General features: G+C 39.9%; 1 protein-coding gene across 1 annotated transcript in view; it reads right to left on the bottom strand.

The window, feature by feature from the left end:
- TCERG1L (transcription elongation regulator 1 like) overlaps positions 1–16,809 on the bottom strand; it is a 1,760,733-nt gene that overhangs the window by 801,385 nt on the left and 942,539 nt on the right. Inside the window, exon 6 of the mRNA XM_069611442.1 lies at positions 686–777. Coding sequence (XP_069467543.1) covers positions 686–777 — 92 coding nt within the window. The remainder of the gene's footprint in view (positions 1–685; positions 778–16,809) is intronic.

The raw sequence follows: 16,809 nt of genomic DNA, 5'->3' as shown, positions 1-16,809 counted from the left end.
TGCTCGATTAGCGTATGTGTTCAGACAGTCGTCTACTACTAGGAGTGGTGCAGTGCTTTATGTTCAGCTTCCATGGGAAACCACTTGAAACGTTCATTGTGGTGTGAGGGTGAGAATTCTAGTAACAGAATGCAATTTCATTTATGCCGTCCTATGCATTTTGGGACATGTGGCCAGTTATCCCAATTGCTTCACTATGATGAAGGCAATGGATAGGGTGTTGGTGAGGCCATGTAGATCATGCCCCTGGAAGGTCCTTGCTATGTGTGCATGTTGTACCTTTGACACAGTACCCCCCACCAAGGTGTTCCACCACTCACCACCATTCACATGCCCCAGGGACGTTGTTGTTAAATGTGCATGTTTCGCACAACCCTCAGCCCAGCTTCTCCAGACTCACTGCCATTGACATGCCCTAGGAAGGATCTTGCTATATGTGTATGGTGTATCTTTGGCATGCGCAATTCTCCCTCCTCCAAAATCAGTTTCACTTGTACCTTTTTTTATAAATGCCCAGGATAAAGTGTCCTATCCGCTGTGGTTATCCAAATATGCAGGCTAGGAAAGATAACTATGTAAATTCAATAAATGAAAACCTGCATTACTCAGAGCTGAGAGCACACAAACAAATTGTATTAGAAAACAATTCCGCCATTTTTTTGTTATAACACAAAAAAGTGCATACCTTATTTTCAATAATGTTTGGCATATTATTCATATCCGTATGTAAAATTAATGCCGTTGAGGTAGATGTTCTGCACACTTCTCGGTTTTTATCTGTATGGAAAATCAAATGCACATGTATAATTAATTTTGGAAACTGCCATACCAATGATTAAAAGTATTGTCACTTTTCAATATGAACAGCATTGATATATAGCCGAACTACAAGATGTATTAAAAAAACAGATCTACACATGCAATGCAAATGCTGCTAATTTTTCACACAGTAGTCATTATTGTAATAATTAGCACTATGACAGAAAATACGTTTGTAGTAACAACTAGTATGTTTTTGTGGTGTTGTTAAAATGTTATCTGACCGATTCTGAAACAGTCTCAAGGATATGATCGCAGTTATGTTGTAATAAAAATAAGCTTTTCAAGTTAAAATATATCACCAACAATGGGGTTAATTAAAATAGCAGTCTAATAATAAATCAAATATATGGTACTGTGCATGTTCATGTGCCTATTACTTGGGCATCCCTCACTTTTTCATGTGACATGTAGCTGAGTCATTTATGACAATATTAACAAAACCCAACATTGTGCAATCATACAAGCATTCTGAGATAGAAAATAATTAAATGACAGGGTGAACGCATACCAACTCGAAGCAAATTCCTCTACCAAGCACCTCAGTTAAGAGAATCTGCAAGTGCCCTCCACAACAGACTAGTACTGTGATATTAAGTCAAGTTATGTTTCTGTTATTAGATGTAAGTGAGCAGTGGCTGTGTACCATACATTTCACCATCAACATAGACATGTTATTTCAATGATTTCGGTGAATTCTTAATAAATATCATGTGTTCCTGCTATTGCATACACATATAGGCATTTTCAATTATATCCAACACTGTTTTTCAATTTATAATTAATAACAAACAATGTGATTGTGTTTTACTTTTTAAAAGTACAACCATACGCAATAAAGTGTATGCTTCACAACCAAAACAGATGTAAATATTGTAAAAATAAACTTAACAATGCTGAACCAATTGTTTTAATAATTCATATGAATTAATGAATTTGAAAATAACTGAAAGAACCTTTCTGTTTTGATGGAATCTGTCACATACACCTCACGTTCTTTATGTGAAGGCAAGACATCTCTAAATGTGCTTACCTCTACACAGCCTCATCAACCTAGTGAAACACAATTATCATTTTCACATATCAACAAAAGGGGAGCACACATGTAGGGGAGGAAAACTTGGCCACTCCCTTAGAGCAGATATTCAGTCTGCTAAACTACAATGCAACTGGGTGATCTTTTGTCCTCTATTGGTGTAAAGAACAGCCACCTAATGAAAAAGCTCTCACTAGTTTTGTCCCAAATAGTGTCTCCTTCCTATGGTAGAATCATAATTGTACACTGCTACAGAGAAGTGGTGTTTCTTTTCTTGGCAAAATAGTATACATTTACCATTATCCACTTCAGGGCAGCCTCTGCCTGTGCATTTGCAGGCTAAAGGCCACAGGCCAAAGGGCAGCTCCTGCCTATGCAGGCCCACTCTGTATTTGCCCCTGTTCCCCTGCGACGGCTGACATAGACAACCTACAGCATCTGATATGGTAAGTTTGGTCTGGGTAGGGAGTACAGCCATTATTGTATTCCAGTAAAACTCCACCACTTTTACTGCCAAATACCATGTAACCATATGCACCCAGCCTAATTATGTAACTGCTATTCACCGTACTTCCATAATTGTATGTTTTATTAGGGGTTTTGCCTTTGTTGCACCAAGGTTATATCTGAGTGTGTGACACTATTCTACCAAAGTTGATTCTAGGTGGTTTTCACCCACTGTGCCCTTGTTGAGTCTCAGTGTCTTTACATTGCTGTATCATATTTAAATCTGCGTGTTATCTATTGCTGTGCCATGGTTGCATCTGAGTGTTTTCCACTTTTCTGCCAAAGTTGAATCTGGATGGTTTTCATCTGCTGCACCCGAGTATGAGTGTTTCTCATTGCTGTGCTAAATTTAAATCTGAGTGTTTTCCACTATTCTACCAACAGTTAAATGTAGGTGGTTTTCATCTGCTGTGCTTTGGTTGAATCTGAGTGTCTTTACATTGCCGTACCCAATGTAAATAGTTTTTCTACTATTCTACGGAAAAGCTAAATTTAGGTGATTTTCAACTGATGCGCCCATGTTGAATCTGAGTGTTTCCCATTGCTGCACCAGATTTGCATAAGAGTATTTTCCACTATTCTATCAAAGTTGATTCTAGGTGGTTGTCAACAGCTGCACCCTAGTAGAATCTGAGTGTTTGGCATTGCTGCGCCAAATTTAAATTTGAGTGTTCTCCACTATTCTATCAAAATTGATTTGCAGTGGTTTTTTAACCGCTGCAACCTAGTTGAATCTGAGTGTTCTCCACTATTGTGCCAAAGTTTAATCTAGGTGCTTTTCAACTGTCTTAGGCCAGACTCATTGCTGTGCCACATTTAAATCTGAATTGTTTTCAACTGCTGCCCCCTAGTTAGATTTGAATATCTTGCTGTTACTGTGCCACATTTAAATCTAGATGTGCAACTTTGCTGGGCCAAAGTTGATTCTAGGCAGCTTGCGATCACTCTGCCATAGTTACATGTAGGCATTTTCCATTGCTGGAAAGGTTCAGTAAGCACACAATATCTGGGTCGATTATCCATGTTATCCACTTAGAAAATACTGTAAGTAAATCCTCTGCTCCCCTAGCCACAATTAGTTGAAGCATAGAATGCCGCTGTCACTAACCATTTTACCGCAGCCTCAAGAACTGACAGAAGCTGCCAATACCTGATTGGTCGCACATACAACAAATCACCACCGAATCGACTTGGTACGTATAATGCACCATTTCAGTGGACACTGGCCACAGGCAGGGTCACCCGCACACAACAGAATACAGAAAGGACAATGACAACATGTGGTCGTGCTGGTCACATAATTCTCTGCTTACTTACACCATACTATGTCTCAACACCTCTGGCATTAGTATGCAGTGAAGACCTATGACAAAGTGGGGCACAACTAACACTTAGTGAGTCTCTAGCACTTTTGAAATCTCCTGACTCCTCTCGGTACCCATCCACATGCCTGACCTCATGGGCTGTTCTCTACCGCAGCCTAGCCAGCCCAGCTAAGTATTATTTGGCCAAATGCACACATGCATTCTAATCTTATTCCTGACCTCCAACACTCTGGACTTCGGTCACTGAGGGCGTTTCCACCATCAGTTCATTTAGACTATAATAATGGTAAAAGGCGCTATATAAAAGACAAGTACAATCCAATACAATTGGGAGATTGCATACATCCTTTTCGGTAACTACCGTTTAACTGGTAAAATAGCTCAGCGAGTTCAGCGATTGCTGCTGCAATCTACGTTTCTCTGCAGGTTTCGAATCCCAGCAAGGCCGTTCATCCTTCCTAGGATGATAAATGAGTACCATCTTCTTTTGGTTGATATTCTGTGTAAATATGTTCTATACAAAGTGCTTTGGCAAAAGCGCTATATAGATAACACATCAGTATCACAATGTTTGTATTTAAAAGAGAAGAAACATGTTTGAATAATCACTTATCTAGTCAATTGTTTTGTATTACTCTTTAGAGCGATTGACACCTTTCCTTTGCTAATATTAATCAAAATGATCAGGGACAGTTTAGGATCAACAGGTTACCATTATCCTTTAATTCAATAAATATTGCATGCCTCTGTCCTTGCTAAAATGGCAAATTTAAAACATCTAATCAAACACAAGTTGATCAGAAATAGTGAATCATGATTGCTTTCAACTATGTTCATAATATTAATTAATTGGTAATCTTCTATCCATATAGACATGTAGTACATGATACTCTGTAATTAGATAGAGCTAAGTATTATTTGTAATGTTTAGCTGAACCTATTTTCAGAATGTTTTTTAATATAATACAGAAAGAACATAAACATTTGTCCTAATTTAGGTGATCTAGGTTTGAGATTCTTAGGAATACTGAAGTCGTATGTGTATTCTTTTGAGTTGTCTATCAACTGGCCATGAACAAAGACTTATGTGAAAATTAACGTGTTGTTGGAACTGATTAGGAGATGTGATCTTTGGTTGCCCTTCTTGTACAAAATATAGCAATATACTTTTGAAGTTTATATGTGACATTAGCAAAACAAATTTCAGAGTGGTACATTTTACCGGAACCAAAATACTCAAAACATACTGAATTTTCTTTTTGGGGTGGGTACCCGCCAAGCCCCCTGTTGTTCGATCCTTATAACCACACTCCGAAACACCATGCCGACCTATTTTAAACCCTTACCTTACTACCCTAGATATTTTTATTTAATATTTTTGGTATTTGTTGGTATTATGGTTGCACTGAAATGTACAACTCTGAAATTTGCCTCTTTAAATTGACTTGGTACCCTTTTCAAGAGTTCATTCTTCTGAATAGTAGTTTTCTTTTTTTAAGTTAGCTTAAATGTACTAAATAGTGATTACACCTTCTTTTATTGGGCCCTATTTCTGGGTATCTTGTCATATACTTGAGAGCCTTTATAACCCTTAGTATTGATTGTAGATATTTTTCATGATTACGTAGCACAATGACATCATATTTGCATACAAAGTAGACAACCCAGGATTACAGTATATTGTCAAAGCCGACTATTCACCAGGGGGTAAGTTGGGGATGTAAACGATACCAATCGATCCAATTCATGACAGTTTCAGCCGGGTTTAGATTTTCATACATGGTTCTCATTTATCAGTCAATAATCATCCTTAACATTTGAGAAAACATTCAATCTGTTCATATATCTTTTTTTATCATGTATATAATCATTGGAAATTCGGCACATTCTCACATGTTCATTTTGTGATGACCTCACTGGTATAGAATTAGAGAAGTAGGCATGATATACATAACTTAACAGGAAAACGGGTACTCTTTTCCCACGCAACAACATGTAAATGTAACACAATAATAACCTCTGTGTTTTATTCTAGGCACACCTAAAAACTTTTGGGCCCATTTCCATCAGACCTGTACTATTAATGAAAGGAGTGAAAGCCTAGCATAGGATTTTTACTCCTTTCATTAACATCACATCTAATTTTCAAGCATTTCTATGGCATATGAAGTAGATTTAACAGACATTCACACCGTTTGTATATATATTTTTATGTGAAAGCAGACAGGATTGACACTTGACAAAGGATTAACAAATCCGTAAGGCATTGGGAAATATTCCAATTCCAGAAGCGAAAAAAATAGATTAGTGTACACAAGGGAAACTGTACTAATTATTGAATGTGAATACGATTTGCTTGTATTAATAATTCCTGCTGATATTTTCTCTTTTAAACAACATTGCTTTCTGAATTGTACATTTTGAAAATTATTTGCTGATGAAATGTGGTATAGTTAAATGAATGTATATGATGTGTACTTTTAAAGAAATATGTTTGAAATTACAAAGATTACAATGCGGGATTTCAATTAAGATATTACATATTAAGAAAATAATCGAAGAGCCTATTCTTGATCAGAGTGCAGGGAACTAACATTGATTATTTTTCGCTGTTAATACTTGTTAGACTTGCGGCATATTATTTGTCTTTGCTAGAAGACCTTGCCTATCCCTTTGCACCAGAAACATATATCATGCAGGCTAGAAAGGCAGCACACTGGCTACCTGTCAAAGAGCGCATTACATTCAAAATACTTACCACCGCACACAAATGTATCAACCTGTCTGCACCCTCATACCTGTCTGATACACTAGCCAGATCTCACTCCACCAGACCAACAAGGCAATGCCACACCAACCAACTTAGGGTCCCACGAATCAAACGAGCTAGAGCAGGTGGAATAAGTTTCTCCTACATTGCCCCTAAGCTATGGAACGCACTACCTAGCACGCTCAGAGCAGAAACCTCTCTCACTGCCTTTCGAAAAAAATTGAAAACCACCTTGTTTAACTAATTCCTCTTCCTTTGTGTCGTTTACTCTTTTCCCCTCCTCTCCTGTAGCTACTACTCTTCTCTTGCAACTAAGTAATGACGTCACTGTATGTACAACACGTCATTTTCATATCTGTAACAAGCGCCACGATGCCCTCCGGGCTGCCTGTGCGCTCAACAAATGCGAATTAATAAATAAATAAATAAATAATAAATAAATACATTGAATGTATTAATTTACGGGTGCAATCGACTCTGATTGTACTTCTATGTAAAAATGTGCCATTTAAATGGGGAAGAATGTTTCTTTTATTTGAGCCACATTATGTCAGAGGTTAACTCATATCTTTTCAGATATGTAGTTATGCCATTGTTTAAGTTACAGAAATCACGTTGGAACAAGTGGTTCTGTAAGAACAATATGTTTACAATAAATGCAATGCTATTGCATAGATTAATTACATTGATTAAGACTTGACTCAGATACTGCCATAAATAATGTTAACATTGCTTTGGTCACATGACAATACATGTGAATATGAAGTAAACAGATTATGAAACAGTTACAATATGAATAAATATATAAACACAACACCACCAGACAGAATAACATATATTAATTGGATTCCAGTTAGTAAAGCTCAAGGGGAATAGACCCATCATTAAGATTATATATTCAAGTATAAACATGTCAAGGAGTTTCATTTGAAAAGGTTCAAATATGATTTAGAAATAAGATGAATAAAATGAAACATAGGCAATGATGTGCAGAAAAGGTTGAAAATTAGCAACAACCATACCGCTGCTTTCCTTTTGGCTTCCTCACCTCTAAAAGACCTTACTGGATACAAATAAAAAGATAACATCAAATGTGTCTCCAAATGTTCCTGTCAGCCCATCTGCTGACAGGTTCAACAGGAGTGCTAATCACACTGTGTGCATCTCTGGACAGGTTATTTAGGGCATGTTCTACCAGCCCCCAGTATCCCAGCGCCCAGCATGTCCCTGTGTCTCTAGAGCAGAGGTGTATGGATTACAACAGTTTCAAAATGTGGAAATTAACCTTTTCGGGATACCTCCAGGAAATCCCTGTCAGCGTTCGAAGCATGAGGTGTCCTTTTTTTTTTAAAAGTGTGCAATAATAAAACCACAGGAGCAGAAAGGAACAGTCAACTGGTTTGCTAGGGAAAGTTGCAAGTTACACAGATCACTAACCAAAGAGTTTACTTTCTCACCAACATACATCAACCAAATTACAAATTCAAAGGTCTCACAGAAGAGTGAAAGGATCTATGATCCCATTGTAACTTGGTGACCTCACTGGTAGGGTGTTGTCATGGCTGCTGTATGGACATTTATTAGACTCTGCATGCAAAAAGCATTGCACTTTAACTGCACCCCTCAACTTAATCAGCGTACATTTCTCCCTTTCCAGCTACTTTCCATTTTATACAATGGTATGGTGCCAGTTATTCAGTTTTTAGTTTTAACATAAAACACTCCAATTCTCAGTCCTGTCCATCAAATAAATATGATCAACAAAGCTGACATCAAGACATTTATTTGGGTAACATATGTCAGCCAATTCCTACAACTCCCAACAAGTTAACCAGCATGGCAAAGCATGTAGAAACAACATATGGACACGTGCATCTGTTGACATTTAAGAAGGATATAAAATGCAATCATTCATATACTTTCAAATGTAATATTTCAAATTAGTTGATAACTTGTCAAAGTATTTGTCTTAAATGTTCATTTCAGCTCAAGTAAGATGCACAACACCATTTTATAGACTTTATATTGATTTCTGTGAAGGCATCATGAAGTAGACACAAACAACTGAACGTGACGTTTGGGTTACAAACTTTTATTAAAGAGAAAAAAAGGGTTGGAAAAAGGACACACTTGGCCTATGCTAAGTCAGGATTTCCCTACCCAAATACAACTAAGTATAGTCTGTGTCACGAAGTCCAAAGTCAAAGGGCATCATCACGAGTTGGCCGGTATCCCCGCGGTATTACCACCAGGATACAATCGGGGCTAATAGTGTTACTGTCAACCCCCCCCCCCAGCGCTATTAGAGCCGGATCACAGGTTTTGTGGAACAAGAATTCCCCATTCCCCATTGGGCCCATTCGAGATTCACCCATTCCCCATTGGGCCCAATGGGGAATTTTCAGCTTCACTACTATCAGCGGTATTACTGTGCAGTAATTGCGCTGAAAATCATCAAATTAGTGGCGGATTTACCCCCAGCTTAGAGGGAGGTATACAATGAGATGATTGAGCTGTAGTACAGTTCAGACAGAATAGGAAATCCCTCAATTTTATTTTGTCACATTCAGAATGTGGGAAAATGAAAACAGTTTTTGAAAGGTTTGTTTGCTCTGTATTCTCTTTCTTTTGTTTTCCAGATGATGTTGCAATATTTTCATGGTAAGAACTAATAATTGTGAATTGTATTTGTATGTAATATAATGAGAATATATAAAAACAAATGGTTTAGCGTCATCTTTGCATCTATGAATTTATTAATTTACCTATCAAGTATACAGTACAGGGGATGCCCATTTCTCTTCAGTAGTGCATTTGTCAATTTGCCCCTGCAGATAAAATGACAACCCGGAATAAACTGATAATATTCAGTGATAAAGAAGGTTGGTGTGTGTGTGCCTTCCTTGCATGTTGTTTGGAAGGTAGCTGATATAATATATAGATCGCTGGACGTAGATAAGCCAGTTTTATCCAGGGGCGTATAGATCGCTAGATGTAGATAAGACAGTGATACCAGCCACAACCTATCAAATTGTTGAGTTTCTATCATGTGCATAGGTCCAAGGCTCTCTATAGAGCATTGGGTGGTACTCTAATAGAAAGGAAGGTTTTGTTTTATAATGGGGTTATAATATAGGGAAGAAAACTATGCTCATCACTAAATACTGCAAACAATATATCACTAGATTCACCAATATAACAAGGTATGGTCTCTAAAATAATATGAGGCCAAACCCAATCTAAATGCAAGGCTACTTTACCACCAAACTACCGCTCATATTCTGACGGTAAGAAAATACTGCCAAACCCCAAATTTACCACAGTAAGTCAAAATATCCTACACCGCCAAATTCATGATGAACCCGAAAGTCTGTCTGTGTCCAAAACCTATACTTGCCGTCACATCTATTTTTATTTAATGTGTAGGGACGTCTGCGTCAACATACGAAGTGTTCAAATAAAAGTTCAGAGCTTCTTCCAGCTCTTGGTTTGCAAAGGGTTTCCCTTCCCCAAGCATCCAAGTCTTTCAACTTTTCCAAAACACACTTCTTTGTGATTCTTTGCAGCTCTTCTGGTTTGGTTACCTTTCAACAATTTCACAAAGTACAGTTCCTTAATCAGTTCACACCACATGTTCTTTATATTCAATCACAAGCTCCTTTGCAGGTATTTTAGATAGCTCTTCCATAGGTAGGTGTCCTCAGTTTGGGTGCAGTTGTCGCACCACATGGTCCACCCATTACAGGTCACACAACTGACACACCTGAGTTGCCTCTTCTTCCTTGTATGCACGTTGCCACTGTTTTAGCTCTACAGTGTTGGTTGGATTATTCTTATTTCACATCTTCATGATGCTTTTCCATTGTTTGTTTTGCCACTATTCACGTGCTGCACTTTCATATGTCCCTATGGCTCTTGCCAATGCTTTTTCTCACAGTACCTTTATTGTGTGAGATTCCACAAAACATGCTTTCTTTCAGATCATCATTCAAGAGTACTTCCTTTCATTCAAATCGGAATTCAAAGGTTGTTGCTTTCATTTTGTACGGTATTCAAAAGTGCTTGCTTTCCTTATTTTGGCATTCCTAAAAGTTCTTACAGGTATTACATACTAGCCTGCCACTCCGATGTCTCCCTGCCTAGGTTGACTCACCGGTCAGTGCTTACAGCGTTCCAGTGAGGCCTACGGCCACCACAAGCTCCTTCTCTCTCATGCAGTGCCTCAATCTTTGTGCACCGTGGCAACATTGATGTGTTACTCACTGTTCTTTCATAATGTGGGCCCAGTTGGCCTTTGAGCCAAGTGTGGGTAAAGTCCCCAACTACTCAGACCACAGTGTGTATTCTCATCCCACCCCCTAAAATGTGTAGTGCAAAGAATTTCCTGGCCATGACATCTGGTTTGGACCAGTGAATCCTAGCGTGACTTTGAGAAGAGTCAATCAAAATGAGTGGTGAAGTTGAAAATACCACTATCTTGGGTGGGCACATCAGTGTCTACCAACTGCACACAGTATCCATATAGGTGGAAGGGTTGTATAATGTAAACCACTTAATGGCCTGTCCAGATATTCATCCTTCTTTTATTGTCAGTTCAGCCTGCACCATATTCAGTGAAAGTATTGTGGCAAGCCCATGTGGCATACCCTTTCTTTTAGTGACCTGAAATCTTTTAGGAATCTCAATATGATTACCTGAGTTCTGTATTATTGCCTGTATTCTTTATTACAGAATGGATTAAAAGTGATTTCTGTAAAACAAAAGAACACTCAATGGGGGTGTCAGTCAGGGTGTGTGTGTGTTTTGGGATGATAGGTCAGCAAGTTAAGGGCTACCGTGCAGATTGTAAGTTCCAATCCTGTGAGGGCCAAATGGAGTAATGTTGAATTCGGCAGGAATCACATTAATTTTCACAAGTTGAGAAGTTTAAAAGTGAGAGTACTTTGAGCTGGTATTAAAAGCACAACGAGCCAGAGATCTATGTGACCATCAGACTGTATCCCTTGTCCCCTTTCTTTCCTGGTGGCAACACACTGACATTGTAGTACTTGTTCCTTAAAAGCACATCAATGTCCATCAATCTCATTAGTAGTTTCCTTCCTATGCATAAGGCATGCTCATTTTTTCCTCATGCAACAAATGTCCATATGTAATTGGAAAAGGAGTCTCCTGAAGCACTTACAAATTGGTTTTGCTACCATTGGATTTGATGGCAGGTATTCATACAGTGTGAGTGGTCACACAGCATCATTAGAACCCTGGCTGCATTGAATATGGTCCGTTGCAACTGAAACAGAGCCCATTTTTGTAGAAGCTTAAGTGCTGCACCCCATCCCACAGCCACCATTTCCCCCATCCCCTCTGGCTTCTCCTTTAGTCCACACAGTTGATAAATGTGTACCTGTGAGTTTTTTCTGAGAAAACATTTCAAATTAAACTTACCTTTAGTATCTATGGCGCGGATTGCAGTCTGTTTGCTGTGTTGTTTACATCATAATCAACACTGAAACTATACAGCCACAAATAGAGGACGAAGGTGCATGTTTTTTTATTTTTAAATGGACGTATCACCCGAGCCATTAGAATCCTAGGTGGTAATGTCCATAGCACCTGCCAGGGTAGGCTTTCACTGTGAGTAACATGTATGTTGAGCTGTCGGAAGCTGCTGAATTTCTGGAGGATTTCCTGAGTGTCAGTGCGGCTTGACGGCAGTACGAGAGCGTGCGCAAGGGCCTCATATCTAACAGTGATGAAACAGAGAGAGCAGAGAGAGCAGCACGAGGAGCAGAGTGAGAAGCGAGGAAACCACTGCGGACAGCATTGGTGTTTTCGCCAAAGAAAAAGCATTGACAGCAGAGCCGACTGAGCCTGAAATTCAGTGTGTCCTGTAACTTGGTTCTTGGGAGATAACGCTGCACGAAATAGCACCACGCGAGCTACTCGCCCCACGGCTAACAACTGGTGCTTTGTGACCGCAGCCAACTGCGGAAAGGTATTTTCGCTTTTCTTCCTCTCCTCTCCACTCTGCAGGGTGTTGTATTTCCTTCCCCCTGCTGGCTTTTGCCAGCTCGCATATCCACTGCGCAGTGTGTTTACTAGCCTTCACAAGCTGGAACACCTTACTTTTTGTGACATACTAGACTGTTGAGGCAGTCTTTACCAGCCTTGTTTCTTGTCTCATCTGTACTTCTGGCATAAGTTATAGCATATCCTATAAGCAGCAGCTCACTTAACAACTGACTGCTTAAAGATTAGTACTTTTGTCTTTACCTCAGTTAATAAAGAAATTTATATTGAGAAACCTGAGGGTGTGATCTTCATGCCACCAGCCAAGAAATGCCAACATTCCACCTATAACCTGCGTAAGCGTGACAATAAACTAGCCGAGACTCTCAACTGTGGCAAAATGGGCATACCTAAGAAAAAAAAACAAGTGCCACACACTAAAGGAGCTATAACTAAATGTTTTTCTATTAACGAACAAGTGGGGAATGTTACAACAAACATTGACGAATCAGAGACAGCCACTGTAAATAATACTATCCCTCAGGATATCATTAGCTATGGAGACATTGACAACAACTCACTTCTTGAATTGTGTCTATCAATGCAGAGATCAATGACTACAGCGTTGACAAAATCTGCGGGGGCAAACTTTCTAGATTCAAACACAGGAGTTCCCGAGTGAGCATACTAGTAGATTTACAGCATCTCATAATTCAGCTGTACATCAGGACCCCTCCATCATTGGAAGTGGCATTGAGAACAGAGAACTGTCTAACTCAGTAGCCCTGGCAGAGCTGCAATCATCAATGGCCTCCTTACAATTTGCTTTAAAAATACTTCTGAGAATGTGAGGCCGCATTTTGGAGAACACCTTAAGCACTTTACCAAGGGACCCTGCGAATGATATAAGCAGAGTAGATGAAGTAATAAACTCCTTTTCTGCAGCTTGTGGCCCCACAGAGTTTGTACCAGATTCCAGGTCTGCTTCTATAGTGGCCAACAATTCTGGAGTGTTCTTTTCTCGTAAACAACGCAGACTTGCTAAAAGAGCGGCAATGAGCAAGAAGTCCTGTGAGGTGGCCTCTCCTTTGCCCGCAACTGCTCCTACTAAGAAGGCCAAAAAGAAAGCCACTAGGGCAAAAACACATAAAGCTAATGGCCCTGGAAGACTAACCAGCTGGCCTATCCCGGATGAAGAGAAAAGAGATGCTGATGAGCTACTTGACCTGGGGCGTCTACAACCAATCAACGATCTTGAGAAGATCTCCTCGACTGCAAATAAAATTTCAATTAAAAATCCTGAAGCTGCCTTATTGGAACAGGATAAAGCCAAGCCTAGAGGTATAAATATAGACCACAAATATGTCCATTCAGGCAACAGAGTTTGCATTATAAAACACCTCTACCAACAGAGTAAGAGCAGCTGGCTAACTAGATCCAATCTTATGACCAGACTGCATTCAGTACTTCAGTTACGAGTCATTACATCAGAAGACTTCGAGTTTATCAAACCTCTGTATGTGACAAACACCAATGTCTCTGCTATTCACTGCAAGTTTCTATCTACTGCTCAAATGATGCAAAACTACAGGGAGAGTCTACTAGTGGTGGACATAAAGATTGATGCTGACCCTGAAATGGTTGACCCAAGTTGGCCCATAATTGACAACAAAGGGCCTGAAGTAAATGCTGAAGTCTCTTCCTTACCTACAGCCACACAAGTTCAACTTGCTGACATCCAGAGAGTGCTATTTTGGCTGGCTACATCCCTTCCTTTGGTCATAAAAAAGCAGTGAGATTATACCATTGCCTCCTGGAATTGTTGTGGCTTCAGCCACCTACTGTCTCCAGACGGGTCTTTTTCTCTTTTAGCTGATCATTACTGCATATGCCTGCAAGAAACCTGGCTCACTCTCCAGTTATCCTTGATTGTTATCTGATCTACCAGTCTTTTGCCACAAAAGGAACCTATGGAAGACCTTATGGAGGTCTGATTGTGGGAGTCAGACAGACCATCCACTCTAGCCGTCTGAATACGAAACAAGAGGACAACATCATAGCCATTGAACTGGATGGGTCATCTGAAGATGCACCAGAAAGAATTCTTCTTATCACCGTATATAATCCTCCCAGTGCTAATTTTAGCGAGGCTATACAGGAGTCCCTCCACGACCTCCTCACTCAATGGTCCATGATTACCGGAAACAAATCAGTTATTTTCACCGGCGATCTCAACTGCCACATGATAGGCGCTGTGGATACAAAGAGCAATCCCTTACTGAACTCTACGAGTGTTATGCCTCAAGACCTGGCAGATTATGAAGGTTTAGGTTGGCCAAATGTCTTTTACACCTGGGATTTAGAACTTATCAATGGCAGGACGCTCAGCGATAACCCTGGGAAATTCACCTGGAGCAACGGACGGCACAAAGTACGCTCGAATATGTACTTGCTAGCCCTGACATCGCCTCCCGAGTCAAAGACATGAATATTTCCCCGAATTCCTGGAGTGACCATTGCTTACTTACTTTAACATTTAGCGCTGACGATAAAGTTTGATTTGTCAAGCTATTGGGCGACATGAAATTCATCCAGTCAGTGACTCGTACCTGCTGGTACAGGAGAAATATCTATAATGCGGCTCGCACTGGGGATGCCGAGTTACCCAATGTTGATCAACACTTTGCTGCATTATCAGTTAATGAGATCGAAAGGAGGATCACCATGTTTGCATCTTCACATGCCAAAGTTGCTACTAATAGGTTTTTAAAAGAAGGCATCCAGAGTAAACCCTTTGACAAAAGAAAAGGAGATGCAAAGCGAGAACTCAGGGCAGCGATCCGCAAAGCCAAAACGTCTCATTTAACCTATGACTCTTATAAATCAATATGCAAGTCTCTCAAGAATAAATACAATGCCTGGACCAAGTCAAAGCGAAGAGTGGAGAAGATTGGTTGCTGGAAGACAATGGTTCAAATCATGTGCTCAAAGAACACCAGAAGTATCTTGGACCTCTTGGGAGAAGCAAGGGGTACAGGGAAATCCCCCATGATTAGCCCAATTGGTGTGCAACAGTGGACATATTTCCTTTTAACTCGTAATTCTCCTGCTGAAGCAGAGGTGCAGAGATCAAAGACCATTGTTCCCCCAAAACTTTCGTTTACAGTGTCAACGGATCAATTAATCATAAAGATCAAAGGTCTGAAATTTCCACAGCCTAATGGTTTGGCAAATGTTGTCCTAAGAAGTAATGCAGAATTTTGGGCCCGGCTACTAAGAATCCAGTTTGCTAAAATAATGGCTATTGGTCAAATAGGAAACAGGATGGAACCCAGTAACTACAGAACACTTTCCATGCTTGACTGTACAGGCAAATTGTTTGCATCGCTACTACTGGAGAAGCTGGAAATATAGGTCGGAAAGCGGGCATACTGAACAAATTTCAAAGCGGTTTCAGGAAAAGTTATACTAATACTCAAAACCTGATAATCATAGATCTTCTCCACACTCGGGCAATGATAAATCGCCACTCTATGCTCTGTTCATCGACTTTCGAGCAGCCTTTGACCTTGTGCCAAGAGATAAATTATGGGTGAAACTGGAACTTTTGGGCTGCCCTGCAGAACTCCTCCACTGCCTGAAGCTACTTCATCATAATACCACCGCAAGACTCAAGCTGGACTCTCAAGGCAATATGACCAATTTAATCAGCCTGAATAGGGGAGTTTAGCAGGGCTGTGTCACGGTTCCTTTTCTGTATAACCTTTTCACCCACAATATTCCCACAGCAGTATCTGCAGTCCGCAATTGTCCTCCTACAATTGGTACTGTGCACTGCTCGGTACTCGCCTATGCCGACGTCCTAATAATCCTAGATCACACATTCAGTGGACAAAAAGGTTGGCTATTGCACTGTGGGGATATGCAGAGACAAATGGTCTGATTATAAATCTTGAAAAGACACAACTCATGGTATTCTCATTAAAAAAGTTTGCACGTCTGAGACTAATAATACAAGATCATGAAATAAAATATACCTCTGTATATAAATATCTGGGTGAGGAATTTGACACAAGAGGAGACCACACCTCTTGTATCCAATCTCGTTCAAATAGAGCCCCCTAGATAACAGCCCTGATCCATCAATTCACCATCAAGAATTGTGGTAACAGCATCAAGGGAGCATGTCAATTATATATGCAGGTTTTCACTCCCATGGTTGTCTATGGTGTGGAGGCACTGCTGCTTATCGATCTAAAATGGCTCCAAGTGCTGGAGGGTACATTTTGGAGGAGGATACTGGGTCTCCCCCAATGTATCCCAATGGTGATTACTAGACTTTAACT

The sequence above is a fragment of the Ambystoma mexicanum genome, chromosome 8 (genome assembly GCF_040938575.1).
Source record: "Ambystoma mexicanum isolate Mex_15411 chromosome 8, UKY_AmexF1_1, whole genome shotgun sequence".
In the NCBI taxonomy this organism is placed as follows: Eukaryota; Metazoa; Chordata; class Amphibia; order Caudata; family Ambystomatidae; genus Ambystoma; species Ambystoma mexicanum.
The sequence above is the reverse complement of the archived record's forward strand: the minus strand, read 5'-3'. Positions and strand labels throughout refer to the sequence as shown.